We start from the raw sequence: 17,650 nt of genomic DNA, 5'->3' as shown, positions 1-17,650 counted from the left end.
GGCAGTAATTAATAGCAACTCATTAGACACCCTCCCCTCTTTAATGTTAACACCAGTTACAGACTGTGTCCTCTTCACTGATGGTGGACAGATGTCAGCACCAATGCATGCAATGAGAACATGTGGTCATATGACACAATTTCCTATTAATGAGATGTGTATATACTTTTAGGCAAGTTCTTTTTCCATAGATAGATATTTTTCAGTGAAATAAAACACTTCAAAGCAGAAATCCCAATATCGTTTGGTTTTACTAATAGCACACTTTCTTTTCAGCATATCTTCTGTCCGTCATATGCTATTGTGTCCGTAGTCAGCACTTTTAACCCTAACTTGCTTACAGATTTGTCCATGAAGTATAAATGTGTAAACAGGTGCTCTTTTTTAAATCTGCTTTCAGTGGCCAGTATAACTGGAAAAGAGCCACTTTTTGTCAACTTACCACTCTTGTCCTTGGTTTACTGTGGCCTACACCATATACAAGCATTTGTGAATAATATACTATATGAAAATTAATCAATGATTAAGTGCAAAGATTTGGATTAGTTTATCTAGAATGATCAAAAACGGCTTCTGATTTACTAGGCTGCTCCAATTCTGCAGATGTCTGTATTTAGCAGATAGGGAGAGAAGTCTGTCTTATTTGGTCTTATGCAACAGTTGATGTATTTTAAAGGTTAAGATGTTATTTTTGATAACATTGAGTAAGAGTACTCAATGTATCCGAATTTTGTAAGTATAGGGCTTCATAGCCACATACCATACCATACCATACCAACTTTATTTATGAAGCATACACCGGACAGGACCAAAGTGCTGTACACAATCATAAAATACAATAAAATTATAAAATGAAAAAAAACGACTGTAAAACACAAATTAGTATTCAAAGAGAATAAAACAAAGTAAAACCTCTCAAATTGTGCCAAAAGCCAAGGAAAAAATATGAGTCTTAAGAAGGGACATAAAAACAGCAAGAGAAGAGGCCTGTCTTATGCTCAGAGGCAGATCGTTCCACAGCTTAGGAGCTGCCACAGAAAAAGCACGGATTTCTCTGAGCTTGCATTTTGTCTTTGGGACCCTCAGAAGCAACTGATCAGCTGACCTGAGGGAACGGGAGGGTGTATAAGAATGCAACAGCTCAGACAGATAAGAAGGGGCAAGGCCATTAAGAGTTTTAAAAACAAATAAAATAATTTTAAAATCAATCCTAAAATGTACTGGCAGCCAGTGTAAGGAAGCTAAAACAGGGGAAATGTGGTCAAATTTTCGTGTACCTGTTAAAAGACGTGCAGCAGCATTTTGAACCCTCTGAAGTTGGGAAATATACAAGTCACTGACCCCTGTATAAAGTGAGTTACAGTAATTCAGCTGTGTGGGCACAAATGCATGGATCACTGTTTCAAAATGTTGTTTTGATAGAATGGGTTTTACTTTGGCTAGCTGCCTTAAGTGGAAAAAGCTGGACTTTATAACGGCTCTGATGTGCCCACAGGCCAGTTAGGGTGGTATTCCCTGATTCTAAAGAACCCTTGGACAGGATAATTAATCCACACAAAGCAGGGGTCTCAAACTCCAATTCTTGAGGGTCCTTGTCCTGCAACTTTTAGATGTGTCTGCTTCGACACACCAGACTCCAGTATGAGCTTGTTAGCAGAACTTGACTTCTGCTAGTGAGGTAGTTTAGCCATTTGATTCAGGTGTTCATTGAACCAGTGACCCATCTAAAAGTTGCAGGATACTGGGCCTGTAGAATCTGAGTTGAGACCCCTTATTTAAATTAAAAATGGTCCTGAAATGATTTAAAAAACTTAAAATAATATATTTTGTGTTCATTTCTTCACCAAATTAAATTATTCAAGCATTAATGAGTCCGTTCACAGAGAAGTCCCCTCCTCTTAGCATCTAGTTCAGTCTATTATAGTGTCAGCACATCTTCAGGCCTCTGATGTCAAAGCCTGGAACTCAGAACTATTAGAGCAATAATGAATATAACTGTATAACATAAATCATTTTCAGCTCCAGAAAAAAAAAAAAAATCTGTTTTTTACTTTCAAATCGTATTGTTTGTGTAAAGAAAGAAATTATCACATAATGCCCCATTGTAAAACTTTGCATTCTTCAATAAAAATAACAAAAAATGTAAACTTGTGGTTAACACTCTGTACACCTGGTTCTGTCTCCATCTCTAGTGCGTATATCCAGCAGATTATCAGCACAAAGTGAGGTTCATCATGGACAGGTCCCAGTACACAGCAGGGCAACACAGAGACACAACCACACACACACTCACACCTACCAACAAAATAGAGACACAAATAAAACAGTCAGATTGTTCAGAGTGTTATTGTTCTTTTTGTATATGGTTTTATTTGTTTACATTGATTTTATTATATTTCATTATTATTTTATATTTTATATTTAATTATATTTGTTTTAGTTCTTTAAACTTCTATGTTGTTTTAATAAAATGTTAACTTTACCTGATATGTCCAGCTCTTTTTGGCAGCTGTGGTTGTTTTAAAGGTCTTTAAAAAATAAAGTTGAGTTGATGATCTTTTGAACTGCCCAATTTAAGAAACACTTTATCACTTTTAGATATTATAATCTGACAATGCATTGGAGAAATCTTTTTATTGACAGGGTTCACATTCTGACGATGGGCTAAGTACAGGTCTGTCTCATTTCATGTTCTCTATTCCAGCCCTTTATGCACCTTTTTCCACTACATGTTTTCCTTCCACATAACTTTCCATGAATACAGCCCAGTCTTCCTCATTTACAGTCAGGGCATCATTCTCCACATTTATTTCTATAATCAATGTTGCCTGTGTTAAAAGATCCTGTGTAATAATCAAATTCCTGATCAATTAAATTTCATATTTTTATTAACTTTAACCATAATAAAGGGGGAAAATTCTTAAAATATAATACTTTGTTTAGTACTTAAAATATATTATCACAAAGGTTTAAAATTTGTAATTAAATTAGCAAAGTATGTTTTCCTTTAAATCTAATGTGATGTACTTTTAAATTATCAAATGGTCTATAGACAAACCATGAATAACTGCTTCTATTTCTAGTTAAAAAAAAAAAACAACCCACAATTTTCTTTAAGCAAAGGATGTAAAATACATTTTTGGGGCCCTTAAAAGTTCAGAAAAATTCCAGCAAAGACAGAATAAAGCTGACGGAGCCCAGAGGTTGGGTTACAAATGAGTCATTTTTATTTTTTAGTGCAACATCACAACAAACAATTTTCACATGAGGTATTCAAAGGGATTTTTCTTTAGTTGTTGATACAAAACGTCCCACCATGATTGATGTTTAAAGTGTTGTGTATCTTTTTTTTTTTTTTTAAGCCTTTGGTTGGTTAGCCACATTCATTAGTTAAGTCTAACACATGGACAAGAATGGCACAGTAAAGCATGGTGGGTCCATGAGTCCAAGCTGAGGTAGCGCCAACATTTCCCTCAGCCCGTCCTCAGTTAAAGCTTTCTGTATGAATTTCATTATTTCCTACTTACAACAGTGGGATCGAACAGTATTTCAACTACACTAAACAGTTGGAAATAACAGGGGGAGGGAACGCGTGGCTTACAAATGTGGAAAAATAGCTTCTGTCTCCTTTGACCTTTCCTTTTTACTGGTTTCGGGGTGAAGGCTTGATTCACGGGGATGGTTCTAGTTTATGGAAAACAAGGAATAGGCAACGTTGATTACAGCAAGAACCTCCTTGCTTAGATTGTCACCTCCTTCTTTTTTGGTCTTGAGAATGATTTCATATATATGTAACATGGATCAATGGGACTCTAGCATACTGGCGTTCAGCTTTGGCTGGATGGGAGCCTCGTACAGGCTCCTATTTCGGATTGATTCCAGCACATTTGGTTCGGAGCAAAAAGGCATGAAGAAGAGACAGATGGACAGACAAGATAGATAGATAAGATAGATAGACAGACAGAAAGACACCCTGACAGGATGGATTCTTTGGTTAAGGAATATCTTTGCCACACAACAACTCACACAGTTGAGGTAGATGGGTAAAGTCTTTGTGTACACACAGGGTGGGAAGGCAAGGACAGACACAGAGACACTGGGGTTTCCAAAGTCCAAAGGACTTCCATCTGAAGACACGGCCTCATGCCAGTTTCTCAGTTCCAGCTGTTTTCTACAACATAAAGACTCAGCAATGCCTCCGGTGCTTTTTGAATCCTCTGAGAGCTAGGGTCAGCTCTTGTGGGTAACTGTTAAAAAAATCAGCAGTTACCCATTAATCTTTGGTTTTCTTTCCGTTAAAAAAAAAACAAAAACTTTTTTTTTTATTCTCAATAAAGCATTAGATTTCAATTCTGCCATTTCACTATCAACATGCTCTCTAGGTTTCTGTCTGATAGTTTCAGGAGATGACACTAGAGGGGGCCGCAGGCTAAAAAGGAGAAGAAATCCCCTGCAGCACTAAGCCCCCTCACCTGCCAGCCTCTCTGCTAACAGAGCAGAAGGAAGATCCTTTCTGCTTGACATGGAGCAGAAGGTGGCTCAAAACAAACAGCTCTTTCTCCATTTTAGGCTCCCAGTCAGATAGACAAAGAGAAACCTGAAAGGTGTCACCTCAGCTTTGATACGATGACAGTGGAAAGCAGGGGTCGGCAGAAGAGCCTTTAAGCTTTTTTCTTTCTTTTCATTTTTTTCACCCTGGTACTGACTTGACCACTCGCCCCTTCCACTGCCCCCCCCTTAGCCCTCAGCATGCTTACAATTGTCACTCATTAAAGTTTAATTCAGCTCCATGCCCCAGTACTCCAACACCTCCTGTTCCTCAAACAACTCCCCCCTCCATCCTACTTTTTCTAGACACATACACACTACCATCCTCATCCTGGATGATTCAGCCTCCTCTCTGATGTCTCACCCACTCCCTCCACCCCTTTTTGAATGCCCCCCTAAAGCCCACAGGTCTGGCCAACAGCAGACCTCAGTCCAGGAACCCAGAGACGAGACAGGATAAAAAAAGCCTCCACTTTGAAGTCCACGAAAAAGTCGATGGCCTCTTTCATGACCGCTCGTCTTTCAAGTGCACGCTGTGAAATGGGCTTCACCGATCCGCCCCCTTTTCAGCGTTAAAGACAGAGAATGAGAGAGAAAATGAGAGAGGGGTTCAGGATGGAAAAAGGCCTTGTCAGCCAGGCTGATCGTTGGAAGCGTTTCCTCAGGGGGTAAGACTGTGGGGTCTTCTGTGAGTTTCCTGATTTATGCTTCCAAATAAACAACACAGTGGGAAATCCAAACATTTGTGCTGCATAAGGTGATCAGAGAACCTCTGAAGATCACAGAAACGGCAAAAGAAATCCTGGACATTAGGAAGGGTTCTTGAAGTTTGCTGACAGCTGGAAAAACCCTTGCAGCAAAACCTAGATGACAGTGAAATGAGCTCAGTATGTCTTTAAAATTGCAAGGAAGCTTGGTAAAAAAAAAAGTTAGATACCAGAATTATTCAGAGATTAGGAAAGAGTCTTAGACACTTGGGGGTAAAGGATGCTGCAGAGGTCCTGCAGAAAAATGTTGAGATACTGAAACAACAGAGGAATCCATGAAAGTGAGAAACACTTCTTAATATCCATGAAAACCCATGAAAGAGCAGGAGTAAACTAAAAAACAGTTTTGGAAAAAGGCATGGGCTGGTTAGCGGTATCAGGATGTACCAAGACTAGGTTTTTGACCACTTTCCATCATGCTATTTCTACAGTTCAAGATGCCTGAGAACTCAGTGGATTAACAGTATGTACTCAGGGACAACAGAGTAACACAGCTCTGCCCCTCCCCAACCTGTTGCTATGAAATGTCATTAGCTGGTTTAAAGTCGTCTATCTTTCTGCCGCAAAAGATAAATTCAGTTGTTTGGAAATACTTCAAGTTGCAAAAAAAACAAACAACAACTGATAGTCACAGTTTAGAGCTAAAAAATTTTACCGAATTGATTTTAATAAACTAAAACTATTTTTCCCTATTTTAAGTCCTAACATGTAAACTACGACTAGCATGTCTCTACTTGGCCTAATGTGAGCTTATACTCATTGTGTTTCTATGTTGTCCATTAGATTGGATTTCATACATTTAACTTCAACAATCAATACTTCTGAGGAATAATTGCTCAGTATGTTTGAAATAAAAGAAATCAAGATTAATACTGGGAGCCCATGCCTAGCTGGAACTGAGACACCTGTCAGAGGGGTTTGGCATGTATGGGATGGTGACCTTACACTGAATCGGATGTAGACAGGAGGGTCTGCGCTGCACTGCTGAGGAGTTACGGTGAAAAGAAACGGTGGTCAGAACCATGCATGTTCAGCCAAGCAGTGGCAGGCATGTCTGCATGTGACCAAGGTGGACTCCTAATTTAAACCTCAGACGGTGCTTTAGGTAGGTCTCCAGATGCTTCATCCCACTCCTCTACATGGTATTGGTCTAAATATAACTTTCACAAGCAACTCGTGAACCCATGGGATACCACATCATCATTATCTATAGCAAAATTAATCCTAAATATAATCACATTCAAACAAGCTTTGACCTTGGCATTAAGAGACGATAGCGGAGACATTTGCAAGAGTAAAGAATTCCCCAATATTCTACCAAAAAAACACACACAAAAAAAATGATGAAAAGGCCAGGCCTTTTAGAGTAGAGAGATAGAACGTCACATGGTGGATCGGGTCGGGATCAGGTACTGGGTTTAGGGATTCTGGTCGTACATTCAGGGAGGCAATGTTAATCTTTGGTATTACGATGGGATTCTACAGCTAAAAGTGCCCATCAGAAAAAGTCTTCAGTTTCACACAGACATACGGAGTATCGTTAAATAAATACTTACAGTATATAGATAGCATAAATAAATTGCCAAATAAATACAGAGGAAAACAAAAGGTAAACAATAAATACACAAACATAGTAATAAATACCATAAATCAGATCAGAAATTGCATTTTAAATGTTCTTGATTTGATTTTGCTTTTGGCTATAAGAAGGCGTGTTAAAGCCATTCCTTTGCAGATAAAAAACAAACTTAAAAATGACCTCCAGCAGGGCTGAAAATAACTGCCCCACACTTCCAACATGGTTCCTACAAATAGAGCAATGTGCTTGAAATCTGTACAAAAAGGGGAGAAAGGATCACATTCCTCCATTTTCTAGACATCTGTTAAAAAAACACTTCAGAATGGTGCAGAGGTGAGTAGTTATTTGTAAATGAGCTGAAAAAAATACTAAAATCTCACTATACACTGTGTCAGGTGTAGCTCTTCTGTACGAAACCTTTAGTGTTCAAATTACATTTTCTTCTCTCTTTTGTGGCTTGGTTTTTGAGTCAAAAATGGCTGAGGAGCTTTTCTTTGGAAGCTCAGCGACAGTCTTAAAGCTAAAATGGTTGCATCAACGAGTCTGTTTCCACGTCCTGCTTGTGTTTATTGATTCTGTGCCGGCATAACGTCGCGTCAAGTCGAAGGTCTCCCCTGAAACCTCTGATTAATTCAAGGCGAGACCGTTCAGACAAAACGCTGCAGATGCTCTCGTTGGTGGTTTATGATTGACGGCTGGGATTTACAGACATTAACAGAATCCCACCTTGATTATTATTCCAAGCTCCACACTTGAAACAGCACCAAAAAAGTCCTGGGAACCATCACCATGGAAACACATGCTAAGAAAGGGGAACTTGACTTCATGAAAAAGAAAACAAAAAATCAAAAGGTTGAAGAAAAAAACCTTTTTTTCCTCTTTCACCTTGATTCTTGAGGAAAAATGGGAACTGGGGGGACGGATTAACATCTTTGGACAACTGTGAACACTTGTGATTAAAAACTTACACGATGGAGCTCTCCAGGTGTGAGTAAACGGCACCTCTTGATTCGTCACGTTTGGAGAGATGGGAATAGAATTGAAGGTACATCAAAATATGCTTCCTCCTGATTTGCAATACCCTCATTATCTCTAATCTACATAATTAAAATAATGCAATGAGATGGTGTCTATGTGAGGGTGTTACTCATCTTCCCACCCTTGACTATACAAGCAGGACCTCACATCCTGCAATTTTATCACTCTACACATTGCCTCTTTCCATGTCAAAGAGGCAATCGACTTTGGTTTGCTTCATAAAATCATCTGCAAAAGCTCCGTCACTCCTTCTGATAACGAGGAGGACATTTTGTAACGCCTGGTCTCCCCCTAGACCAGTCCATGTGCCCCCCTTGTTCTCTCGGCGCCCTCCCCAACGCACCTCCAGGACACCCCATCATCACGCGGTGCTGCAGGACACCGCGGAAGAGGAAACGCTGGAGCCAGAGGAGCCAGTGGAAGAAGGACGGCCCTCGTCGGCCCACTTGTTGAGGTTGCGTCTGCGGGCGTTCATGAAGAAGTTGCTGACTGTGGAGAGCTCCAGGCCCAGCTGCTGGGAGATGGTGACCTGCAGTTCTTTGGTCGGGCGGTGGTTCTCCCTGAAGATGGCCATGAGCGTGCGCCGCTGCAGGTCGGTGAACACCAGCCGAGTGCGCTTCGGGCCCTGATTGCGCTCCAGCTTGCTCTGCTCCTGCTCCTTGCGCTTGCAGGCTGCAGGCACATGGATGAGAGATGTATTAGAGGGAGGGAGGAAAGGGAAAAAAGGTTAGCTAACAGACTGGATGGCTAACTAGGACAAATGGATTAAGCTAAGGGAAAGTGGATTTGTTGAAAGAAAACAGATTAGCTAAGCAACTTTGATTAGTTGAAAGAGATGAATCAGCAACTTGTTTCATTGTGCAGTGGAGGAATCAAGATGTTCAATCTTTCACATCTTGTTGCCAGTGAGATGCTGGTGGCAGCTGGGGAAATAAAAAAAAGCGAAAAGCACATCCCAGCCAAAGCTTTGATGTTTTCATTGTTTATTTCTAAGGCTCTTTAATTACTTTTAGCACAAGGTTTTTCCTTTTAGTCAGATCTGATTTGGAAAATGGAGCCAAAGCCTCATGTTGCTTGCTATTCACCAGGTCATGCTTGAATGCTTCCTTCATATTAAAAACACTTACCTCCAACTAGAATTACTTGATTTTCTCTTTGTTGTATTTAGTATATTTCTTTTTTCCTAGATTAAGGATATTTGAACATTTTCTCTTGTGTTACATTTTGGATGGAAATGAATGAATCTACCGCTCTATTAACACAAAAAGTAACTGTTATCTAATGTAAAAGATACACAATTATTTTGACTAATTCTGTAAAGAAATATTTAAATCTATTGTGGGTTGTAATATAAGCTTTAGCTTAATAAATATTATCATGCATTTAATCAATTTGCTTGATTTAATATTATAGAGGCTTAAAAAAAGTAAAACCCTTACAAGCATCACCTTCATTTTACAGCAATGTTTAATATGCTTACTGCACTAAATACGACATTTTTTACAGATCTGCTCTTTATGCAGCGACAAGTATAACAAGCTGCTAAATAATTGCTCAGATAGAGCCTGTGGATGATTATGAGACACGCTGCTCCAACTTTGCCAGCTGTGGTTTTAAAACAGCGTTACCTGAATAAGAGTCATCTTAATTGAAGGACTGCTATAGAAATTATATTCTACTCAGTATGCCATAGAATCAGAGAAAACAGACTTTAAATACTAGAATTTAAACTTTAAAATGGGATTTAAATATTTGTACTGCTAATCAACCCATTCAAAATCACAACTAAAGAAAATCAAGCATGCAAAGTTAAAAACAAACATTTCACCTAAAGGTTAATAAAAAAATATATCAATGTTGCAAAACAAAGAAAAATATACTTTAAAATTATTAGCTGGTTTCACTGCTTATCTAGACCTTTCAGATTCTTATTCATTTATTTCTGCCTCCGTGGTCCGTTGAGGATGTTAAAATTCATTGTTTCTGGTTAAAGTGTTAAAGTTCCTGATACTCAAATAGCAAAAACAATGACTGAGGTGAAAAAAATCCTCTGGTGATTTTAATGTTTGAATCTATATTTGTTTTTGATTATTTTCCATGTCAGCCTTGAATACAATTACATCAAAATAAAAAAACCTTGGGTCTGGGTTAAACACCGCTGTTGCCAGCACAATCTTTTAATCAATGTTTGCTTATGAGAAAGTAAATAAATACATGAAAAAATATATAAAATTGCCCTGCCAAACAAACCAGCATGGCTCAGCGAGAAATGAGAAGCAACACGGAGAGTGTGTGGGTTGAGAGCAGATCCATTTTGAGCCTCAGACGTGCATTTTGAATTCTGGCTGCATGTTCCTTTCTGCATATCCATCGCTGAACCCTTCACCTCCAACACGCTGTAATTCTGTATTTACAGGAAACGCATCACCAACCTCTGCCTTTGTTTACCGAGCCAACTCCTCACCACCACCCCTTCCTCCACTTCTCTCTTCCACTTCCTCTCTTCCTCCTCTTTCCTCCTCAGTGGAAGCTACAGCATCATTAGTTTCACATAAAAGTCATTTACATGTGGCGCCGGTGAGTGAGTAATAATCACTTTAAAGCGGAACTCATTTATTTTCTGTTTAGGCAGGATGACATCAGGGGGTGAACAAGCAGAGTCGGCATTGCCCAGGGTGTTTAAATGCCTTAAGTGAGCTGAAACATATTTACGAAAGTCACACAATTACCTAAATGCACACTTTTAAGGGGATTCAATCAGCACTGCGTGTTTGTTCTGCTGATGGTATCAGATGCATTTGTTGGGAGTAAGCAGCAAAGTACAAAAAACAGCAGAGCAAACATGCAGACCAAGACCCAAATAAGTCATCAGATATGTAAAATAGATATTTTCCTATCTTTTTAAATGTGAGAAATATTTAAAAAAACAATTGGAAAACAATAGAAAATTAAAAACAAAAAAGCAATCTAATTATCAGATCAAACAGCTTTTGGTCTTAACTTAAAATATATAATTAAAAAATTAAAACATAAAATTAATTTAAATTAAATTTCTTGCTTATTAAATTTGAGAATTATATATATATATATATATATATATTTAAAAAAAACCTTAAAGTAAAATCACTCTGATTTTTAAGGTACTTTTTTTTCATTTGTTTGTCTTTCAAGAAAGGAAAGCCAAACATTTTTAATAAGGAGTTTTGCTGCTTACAGAAAGGCTTTTGCAAGATGGAGATATCAGCAAGTAATAACCTTAACCTCCTTTCAACTCTAACACACAGACACTCAATTCGGTACACACATGCTACAAACATAGATTTTATAAACCACTGAACCTGCCTTTTTCTCTCATAACAGCTCTGACACGTCCAATTGATTGGTCTACAGCTTCCCATTGAGAAACATCTCAAGGCTGCTGCTGCTGATGGTGTTTACTGTATGACCAACACTTCACTCCTCCGACCCGCACCAGCAAATTTCTCTCATTAGCAGGGTGCTTGAGAAACAATCATGACCCCCCTACTCTGCCAACTTTCCCATTTTCTAGACGAGTGCTGTCGCAGTGCACTTTATGCATCTCTGGGGGCTTTTTGGTCGAACTAAGTTTGTGAAACTAAACCAGACATGAATTAATCTGAATTACACATTTCATGTGAACGTTCAACTTCAGAATCGTTATCTGAAGGAAATGTTTTGACTTGGGGATGCGGTCTTGTCAACTTGAGATTACATGAGTCTGTTAAGCTTTTACGGCATCAAGAGCTCGTTTGCATTTCTGAGAGTTATCGAACCACGTCTCATTAAAATCTGAGCAGGCCGAGATGTCAACAGCGTGTCAATATCACCGGAGGTACATTTTCTTTTTGTGTGTGTGCAAAGGCTACTCCTTTTTTTTTACTGCTGTTACACCATTTTTACTGTCAATACTTGTTGGTTGGGGGGGGTTGGGCATATAGTGTATAGGGTGGTACACTCGGTTCACGTAGTGATGCAAGGAATGACATGATAGTGTAGACTGCCTTGCTTGTAGCTACGATTTATGGCTTGTTGGAGGAGTCGCTCTGTCCTGCCGCTCTCTTCCTCCATCCCGTCCTCGCCGCTCTGCCTCACAGACAATCATAACAGCGGCCATTAAGTAAATGCTTCCTTATGCTGTAATCATGTGTAAAAGGCTCACAATTACCATGCTATAAATCTCTGGCACCGGGGCTACTCCTGGAGATATAAATATTCCCCTATAGGCTCCTTATGATCGTGGGAACAGCCCCTAATCATGATGTATGCTCCTGTCTCGTGTTGCTGAAACGTGATCGAAAGTCCTTTCCCTACCCCCCGGCGTCCAAACCTACGCTGCCCCCCCTTTCGGCTAGAACCCCTCCCAGCCTCCATGCATCCCCCCCCACCACTCCCCATCCCCAGCCCACCCCCTGCTGATTTCTTGGGCCAGGGGCTGATAGAAATTATTGATTAAATCTGTGCAGCTCAGACTTCTCGACCCACAGAGGCTGGTTAACCCTTTCAGCACTGGAGTGGGGGAAGCTGCAACAGTCAGATACAAGAAAGAAAAAAAACAACAGCAGCGAAAGCAGCTATTTGCTGGATGCTGCACGGCCAATGCCATGACAGACCCTGTTTGCAATTCTTGATATGCAAATGAAATGGGGTTTGACCTTTGAGCTTCACCAGCTGAAAGTGAACTGTACACAGCGAGAGCTAGATGCGGTTTTCATTGCTGTTGGGGGTTGTGCAGAGGTTGAGCCAACGCGTAAACCGCATTGACCTTTCTTTTTCATTCAGACCTTTAGTGAAGGGCTTCGGCCATCATCTTTAAAGTTATTGTCTGTGATCCCCTGCTTGACTTTAAGTGGCGGAGCTGTAAGGTCTTTATCATGCCTTCTTCTCCAGCTAAATCCTGATTGCCTACTCCACAGCCTGGGGTTGGCCTGAAGACGCCGCTCATGTACAGTGCAGAAATCCATGCACACAAACAAGATACTGCAGATAAATCTGAGGGATCATCTCTTCCATGTTTTGCAAAGGGTCTCTGCAGAAAGACGGTTATTTGAAAGGACAAAATGTCAGCGAGAGCATTCCATAATTACAGTGTGTCAAGCATAGAGGAGCTCTCCAAAAGGAGACACACTGTTATAACTGTTAACGCTGTTCCTGAATTAAGTTAGTGCTTGCGGCACACTCTAAAGGGCCTTCTATGTATTTAGGCAACAGCTGTATTAAGGAGGGGATGATCTTAAAACTTGAGGCATGGATCAGAAAGCACTTGAGCTATACCTTCAGACTGGAGAGCACAGGGCATCACGCATTCTAATTCCAGTCTCGATTCGCCGATGTGGCCAAGGTGTGTGTGGGCAAAGCTTGCTGCTCTTTCCCATGGAAATCAATAACGGCTTGTAATTAAACAAAAGGGGGTTGGCTGGGAGAGTGGGTGGGGAGGGGGAGAAAAAAACAACAACCCCCTACGGAAAGTAGGTTATGTAGAAAAGTGCCGAGCTGTCTAAACTGTGGCTTTGCCAGGAACTAAATATGCAGTTTTAGAGTGTGTGGGAGCAGAGGGAGAGAGGGGCAATGTCAAACATTAAAACACCTCTCTGTGTAGGCTTTAATTTTTTATGAGTCTGATTGATCGGCTGCTCAGACATGGCGCTCCGACTCATTGAAATAATGTTTGTATTTGAAAAGATGAAGGAAGGTATGTTGCAAATAAAGAAGAGGGAACTTTGTTGGGTTTCTACTGAAAAAAGAACAATGGGCTGATTCGCTTTTCCTCATGATGGACTCATCTATACAAAACAGTCAAAGAGAATTTTGCATGGAAAGTCTCTACACTATCCAGGATTGGATTAAACAAGCAGACACTTTACCCAAATTACAGAACAAACCCTGAGATAACTCTCCTCCAGATAAGAGCTTTAGCTGTGATTGCCCTAACGTTTTGCTGAATAGAGGATGTACACATGTGCTCTCAGAGTTGAACAATCAAAGATCAATAATTGTGAAGGGATTGCAAGAGCGCACAATCATTACCTATGAACCCCATTGTGTTGTTGGGCTTAATCAGTCGAGCTGCTGACAGAGAGCGAAAAAGGCAGTGATGAACCGGGCGGGCTCGTACACTCGTACAGCTCACAGACCCCTGCAGTGAGCAGACACACACACACACACACTCATCTTTGCTCATCTCATATTACTGCACTCACTTGGATTTCTCTCTACTGCGTGTATCAGATGGGCCCCCATCCCTGCGGAGGGACAACACTGTAACACAGCACTGTACAGCGTGCTGTCGTGTCTTCAATCCATGTCCCAGAAGAATATTAAATGTCAAGCAGCAGATTACAATATGCCTTTCAAAAAAAAAAAAAAAAAGAGATCTTTTTGATTTGTACAAACACTACCATGTGGGCAAGAGGTAAATGACTGGAGAATTGTCCTAAAAACACAAAAGCAAAGGTGATTTTTTTTAAATGTAAGAACGCAATCTGTTTTCATCTCCTGCCATTAAAAGACACACAAACACACAGAAAAATCCTGAATTTATTTTTCCAACAAATCATCACAGACCTGCTGAGACCGTCTCTTTCTTCCTAATCTATAGGGAACTGCTTTCCATGAGAAGAACGTTTGTATTTAGTCTCACAGTAATTGCCTCAGTGGCGACGTTGATAAAACACGTCTGGCACAAGCTCAAGAGTGATTTGCATCAGGTGCCTCGCCAAGTCAACTTCAGGCAGGCGCTGAACAGATATAAATCACCGTTGAAATTAATCAATTGCTCCAAAACGGTATACCTTGTGCAAATTATTTTGTGGGCTTGAAAGCGATTAAATTTCCAACCGCTGCTCTGGCTGATCTTCATGGTTCATTGGAGAGGAGGACAAATGTCTGAGCCCTTTTTTCTTATGTTGTAGCTACTGTACAAATCAATAGCTGATGTTTGGGAGCACAATAAACAAAGGAATAGCACATATGATCCCTTTCTCCCTCACGATGTCCTGGATGTTGTTATTATCAATACCTTATGAGGCTACAGACAAGCCAGGGCTTCGTTCTCAATGTGAAAAACCGAAACATCCGTATGATGCTTTTTGCTTTTCCTCATGTGTCAACCTGAGCTGCATACTGATCACTACTGAGGAAGATTTTTTTGGAAGACACAAAGAAGGCTGGCGTTTGGGGAAACAGGAGGAAAGAGTGTATTTTTGTTTGAGTGTGAGGGTGCATGTGTGAGGCATACAGAGAGCAAAGCCAGATCTTACCCTCCAGCCGAAGTGAGGCCATTCTTTGAAACTCTGGCTCCTGCAGCCAACGAGACATCCTCTTGAAGGTCTCACGTCCAGACTTCAGCTTGCCCCAGGGCTTGGGGTTCCTCAGGAGGTCAGACAGCGTGCCCTGTGACCTACACAGGACTCTTTCCGCAAAGATAGCTTGGGGGATGCTGTACCTCTTCAGCTCTGTGATGATCCTCTGGGCCACGTCCCGGGTGTTGATCTCTTCCCCGCCTCCGCCCCCCTGCGAGCCTGGAAGCATGCCCTCGCCGGGTGAGGATGAGGCGGGCGACGAGGAGTGCAGGTGCTCACCCATCTTGGATGATTGCTGGCCTGGGTGATGGTGAGGTTGGTAATGCTGGCTGTAGATGTGAGGGTGGTGGTTAGGGGTGTGCTGGTGAGCCTCTATCTTGTTCAGCTGATGCCCGATGGACACATCGCCACCTCCCAGTCCTGGGGGTGACATCTCTCGACCAAAATCTGACGCCCGACAGAAGAGACCCCCTCCGTGGACCTCATAGCCGCTGTGGAGCATCTGTCCACCATTGCCATTGGGACTGTTGCCTAGACTGCCGTAGCCATGCATGGAGGAGCTCAGGCCTGAACCGGTGGTGGGGGGTGTCAGGCTTTGTGTCATAGCCAGCTCCTTTCCATACGGATTGTAGAAGTTGGTGCCGAGGCCTCGATCCTCTCGCATGAGGGTGAAGCTGCCGATGACATTGCTGACAGGGAGGCAGGGGTGATGGTGGTGATGATGGTGGTGGAACTTGTCATCAAATGGCTGCAGAGGGGTTAGGGTGGTGTAGGTGCTCCCAGAACTGGACGGGGAGTCGCCGCTGTAGCCTAGAGCCGACATGGAGTGGTCGTATCCTGATGGACGGGGCTCGGGTTCCAGAGACATGGAGGAGCTCCCGAGGGAAGGCCTGGGGAAGGCAGCCGAGAGGTCCCGTGTGTGCAGCATGGCCCTACCATCCTGGCTGTGAGCCAGATCAGAGTGGCTGTGCAGGGACATCTCCCCTAGACCCCCATCCATCTTCAATTTCAGCAAATAAATCTGTGTTTCTTGCCACTATGCTGTTGCTCTCTCTTTGTTATTGTTGTTCAACAGCCAGGTCAACAGTCTGGAAGGTCTCTTGTTACACCAGACTATGGATTTATTGATTTGTGAATTAATTGATTTCCAGGCTTACGGGGTCTCTAATTAATTATCTGATAACATTAATTAGTGTCTTCAAACTCCCTCAAAGTCCCAGAAAACGACTTTTGAACAGCATGGAGAGTCTCGATGTCTTATTTTATTCTCACTTGTGCATCTGTTTGTGTCTGTGGTGCTCAGCTGGGGTCTCCCGCTGGAGCCTCGGTCGCTTTTGTGCCTGCGTGCGACAAGACAGCGCATGGATGTTACCTCCTAAATTTAAACATTGATCCGATGCACTGAGAAAAAAATAACAACATTGCATTTCTCTCATTCTTACTTGAGAGTAAACAATAAAAATATAAGCAATCATTAAAAGACTTAAATTCTGCACACATTCCAGGAGAAATTCCCCATTTGAGAACTTATTGATTTCATCCTCGTATCATCTCGTAAATTAATGCGATTTTCCTGCAGCTGTACGCAAAGTGATATCTGTAAGGAGGCACAGACTCTATGCGCTGCAAATAACCAATGGGAGACGTTTTACCTTCCAAACATTATCGCCAACATTTGCTGTTTGAAAACCAAAAATCTTACCTTTATTCTACCCGCTTGTCGGAGCGCATCCACGGCTGCTGTCCGCCCTGCGCATTTCTCCCACTGTGTCGCTGAGCAGACCTACAGATTCACACAATTGGTCCGCTGCGCCCCGGGGTGCTACATCCACCAAAAAAACACGCACAGCGCAACAAACGGAGGAAACAAGATGAAAAATACAAAACAGGATAAACGGATCTAGATGAAAATCTCTGTTTTTTTTTTTGTTTTTTAAGACAATCTCCGGGTCCACGCTCCGTGTTTTCGCTCTGTTAGCAGCACTTCTCTTTTTCTTTCATTATCTCGTGAGATTTTCCTCCTCCTCCTCCTCTTGCCTCTCTGCCTGCCACTTCATCGATCTCTCCACCAACTCTTTCTCCTCCTCCTCCTCCTCCTCCCTTTGCTCGCATTGACTCCCAGCTTTCAGTGCGTCACGGCCTTAAAAATCTGACAGATGTGCGATGAAATTCCTACTCCAATTAACCCTTTCTCTCCGGGGGGAGGAGGAGGAAAACAGGAGAGAGGAGGGGTGTGTGTGTGTGTGTGTGTGTGTGTGTGTGTGTGTGTGTGTGTGTGTGTGTGTGTGTGTGTGTGTGTGGAGGTAGAGATGCTCTCTTTCTCATAACCCCCCCAGGTTAAGCCTCCTTCAGCTGATTGCGCGCATAAACTTATGAATTATGTGCAGAAACCTTGTTTG

The 17,650-nt window shown here is 41.6% G+C and overlaps 1 protein-coding gene across 1 annotated transcript; it reads right to left on the bottom strand.

Moving 5' to 3' along the window:
* Positions 1-3,218: 3,218 nt before the first annotated feature.
* Positions 3,219-17,380, bottom strand: onecutl (one cut domain, family member, like). The gene is made up of 3 exons (XM_038282474.1): positions 16,954-17,380; positions 15,210-16,591; positions 3,219-8,604 (listed from the first exon to the last, which is right to left on the bottom strand). The coding sequence occupies exons 2-3, from the start codon at positions 16,249-16,251 to the stop codon at positions 8,294-8,296; spliced, it is 1,353 nt and encodes a 450-aa protein (XP_038138402.1). The 5' UTR covers positions 16,252-16,591; positions 16,954-17,380; the 3' UTR covers positions 3,219-8,293.
* Between the last annotated feature and the right edge of the window lie 270 nt (positions 17,381-17,650).

Source organism: Cyprinodon tularosa, unplaced genomic scaffold, assembly GCF_016077235.1.
Source record: "Cyprinodon tularosa strain WSP-4 unplaced genomic scaffold, ASM1607723v1 ctg184, whole genome shotgun sequence".
Taxonomy (NCBI): domain Eukaryota; kingdom Metazoa; phylum Chordata; class Actinopteri; order Cyprinodontiformes; family Cyprinodontidae; genus Cyprinodon; species Cyprinodon tularosa.
This window is presented reverse-complemented; position numbering and strand designations above follow the sequence as displayed.

Bases quoted from the DNA above. Each gene is read 5' to 3' on its own strand.
- onecutl (XM_038282474.1), bottom strand. From the start codon at position 16,251: ATGGATGGGGGTCTAGGGGAGATGTCCCTGCACAGCCACTCTGATCTG. The intron at 8,605-15,209 runs GTAAGATCTGGC...ATGTGCCTGCAG, and splicing joins GGCCTCACTTCGGCTGGAGG to CCTGCAAGCGCAAGGAGCAG.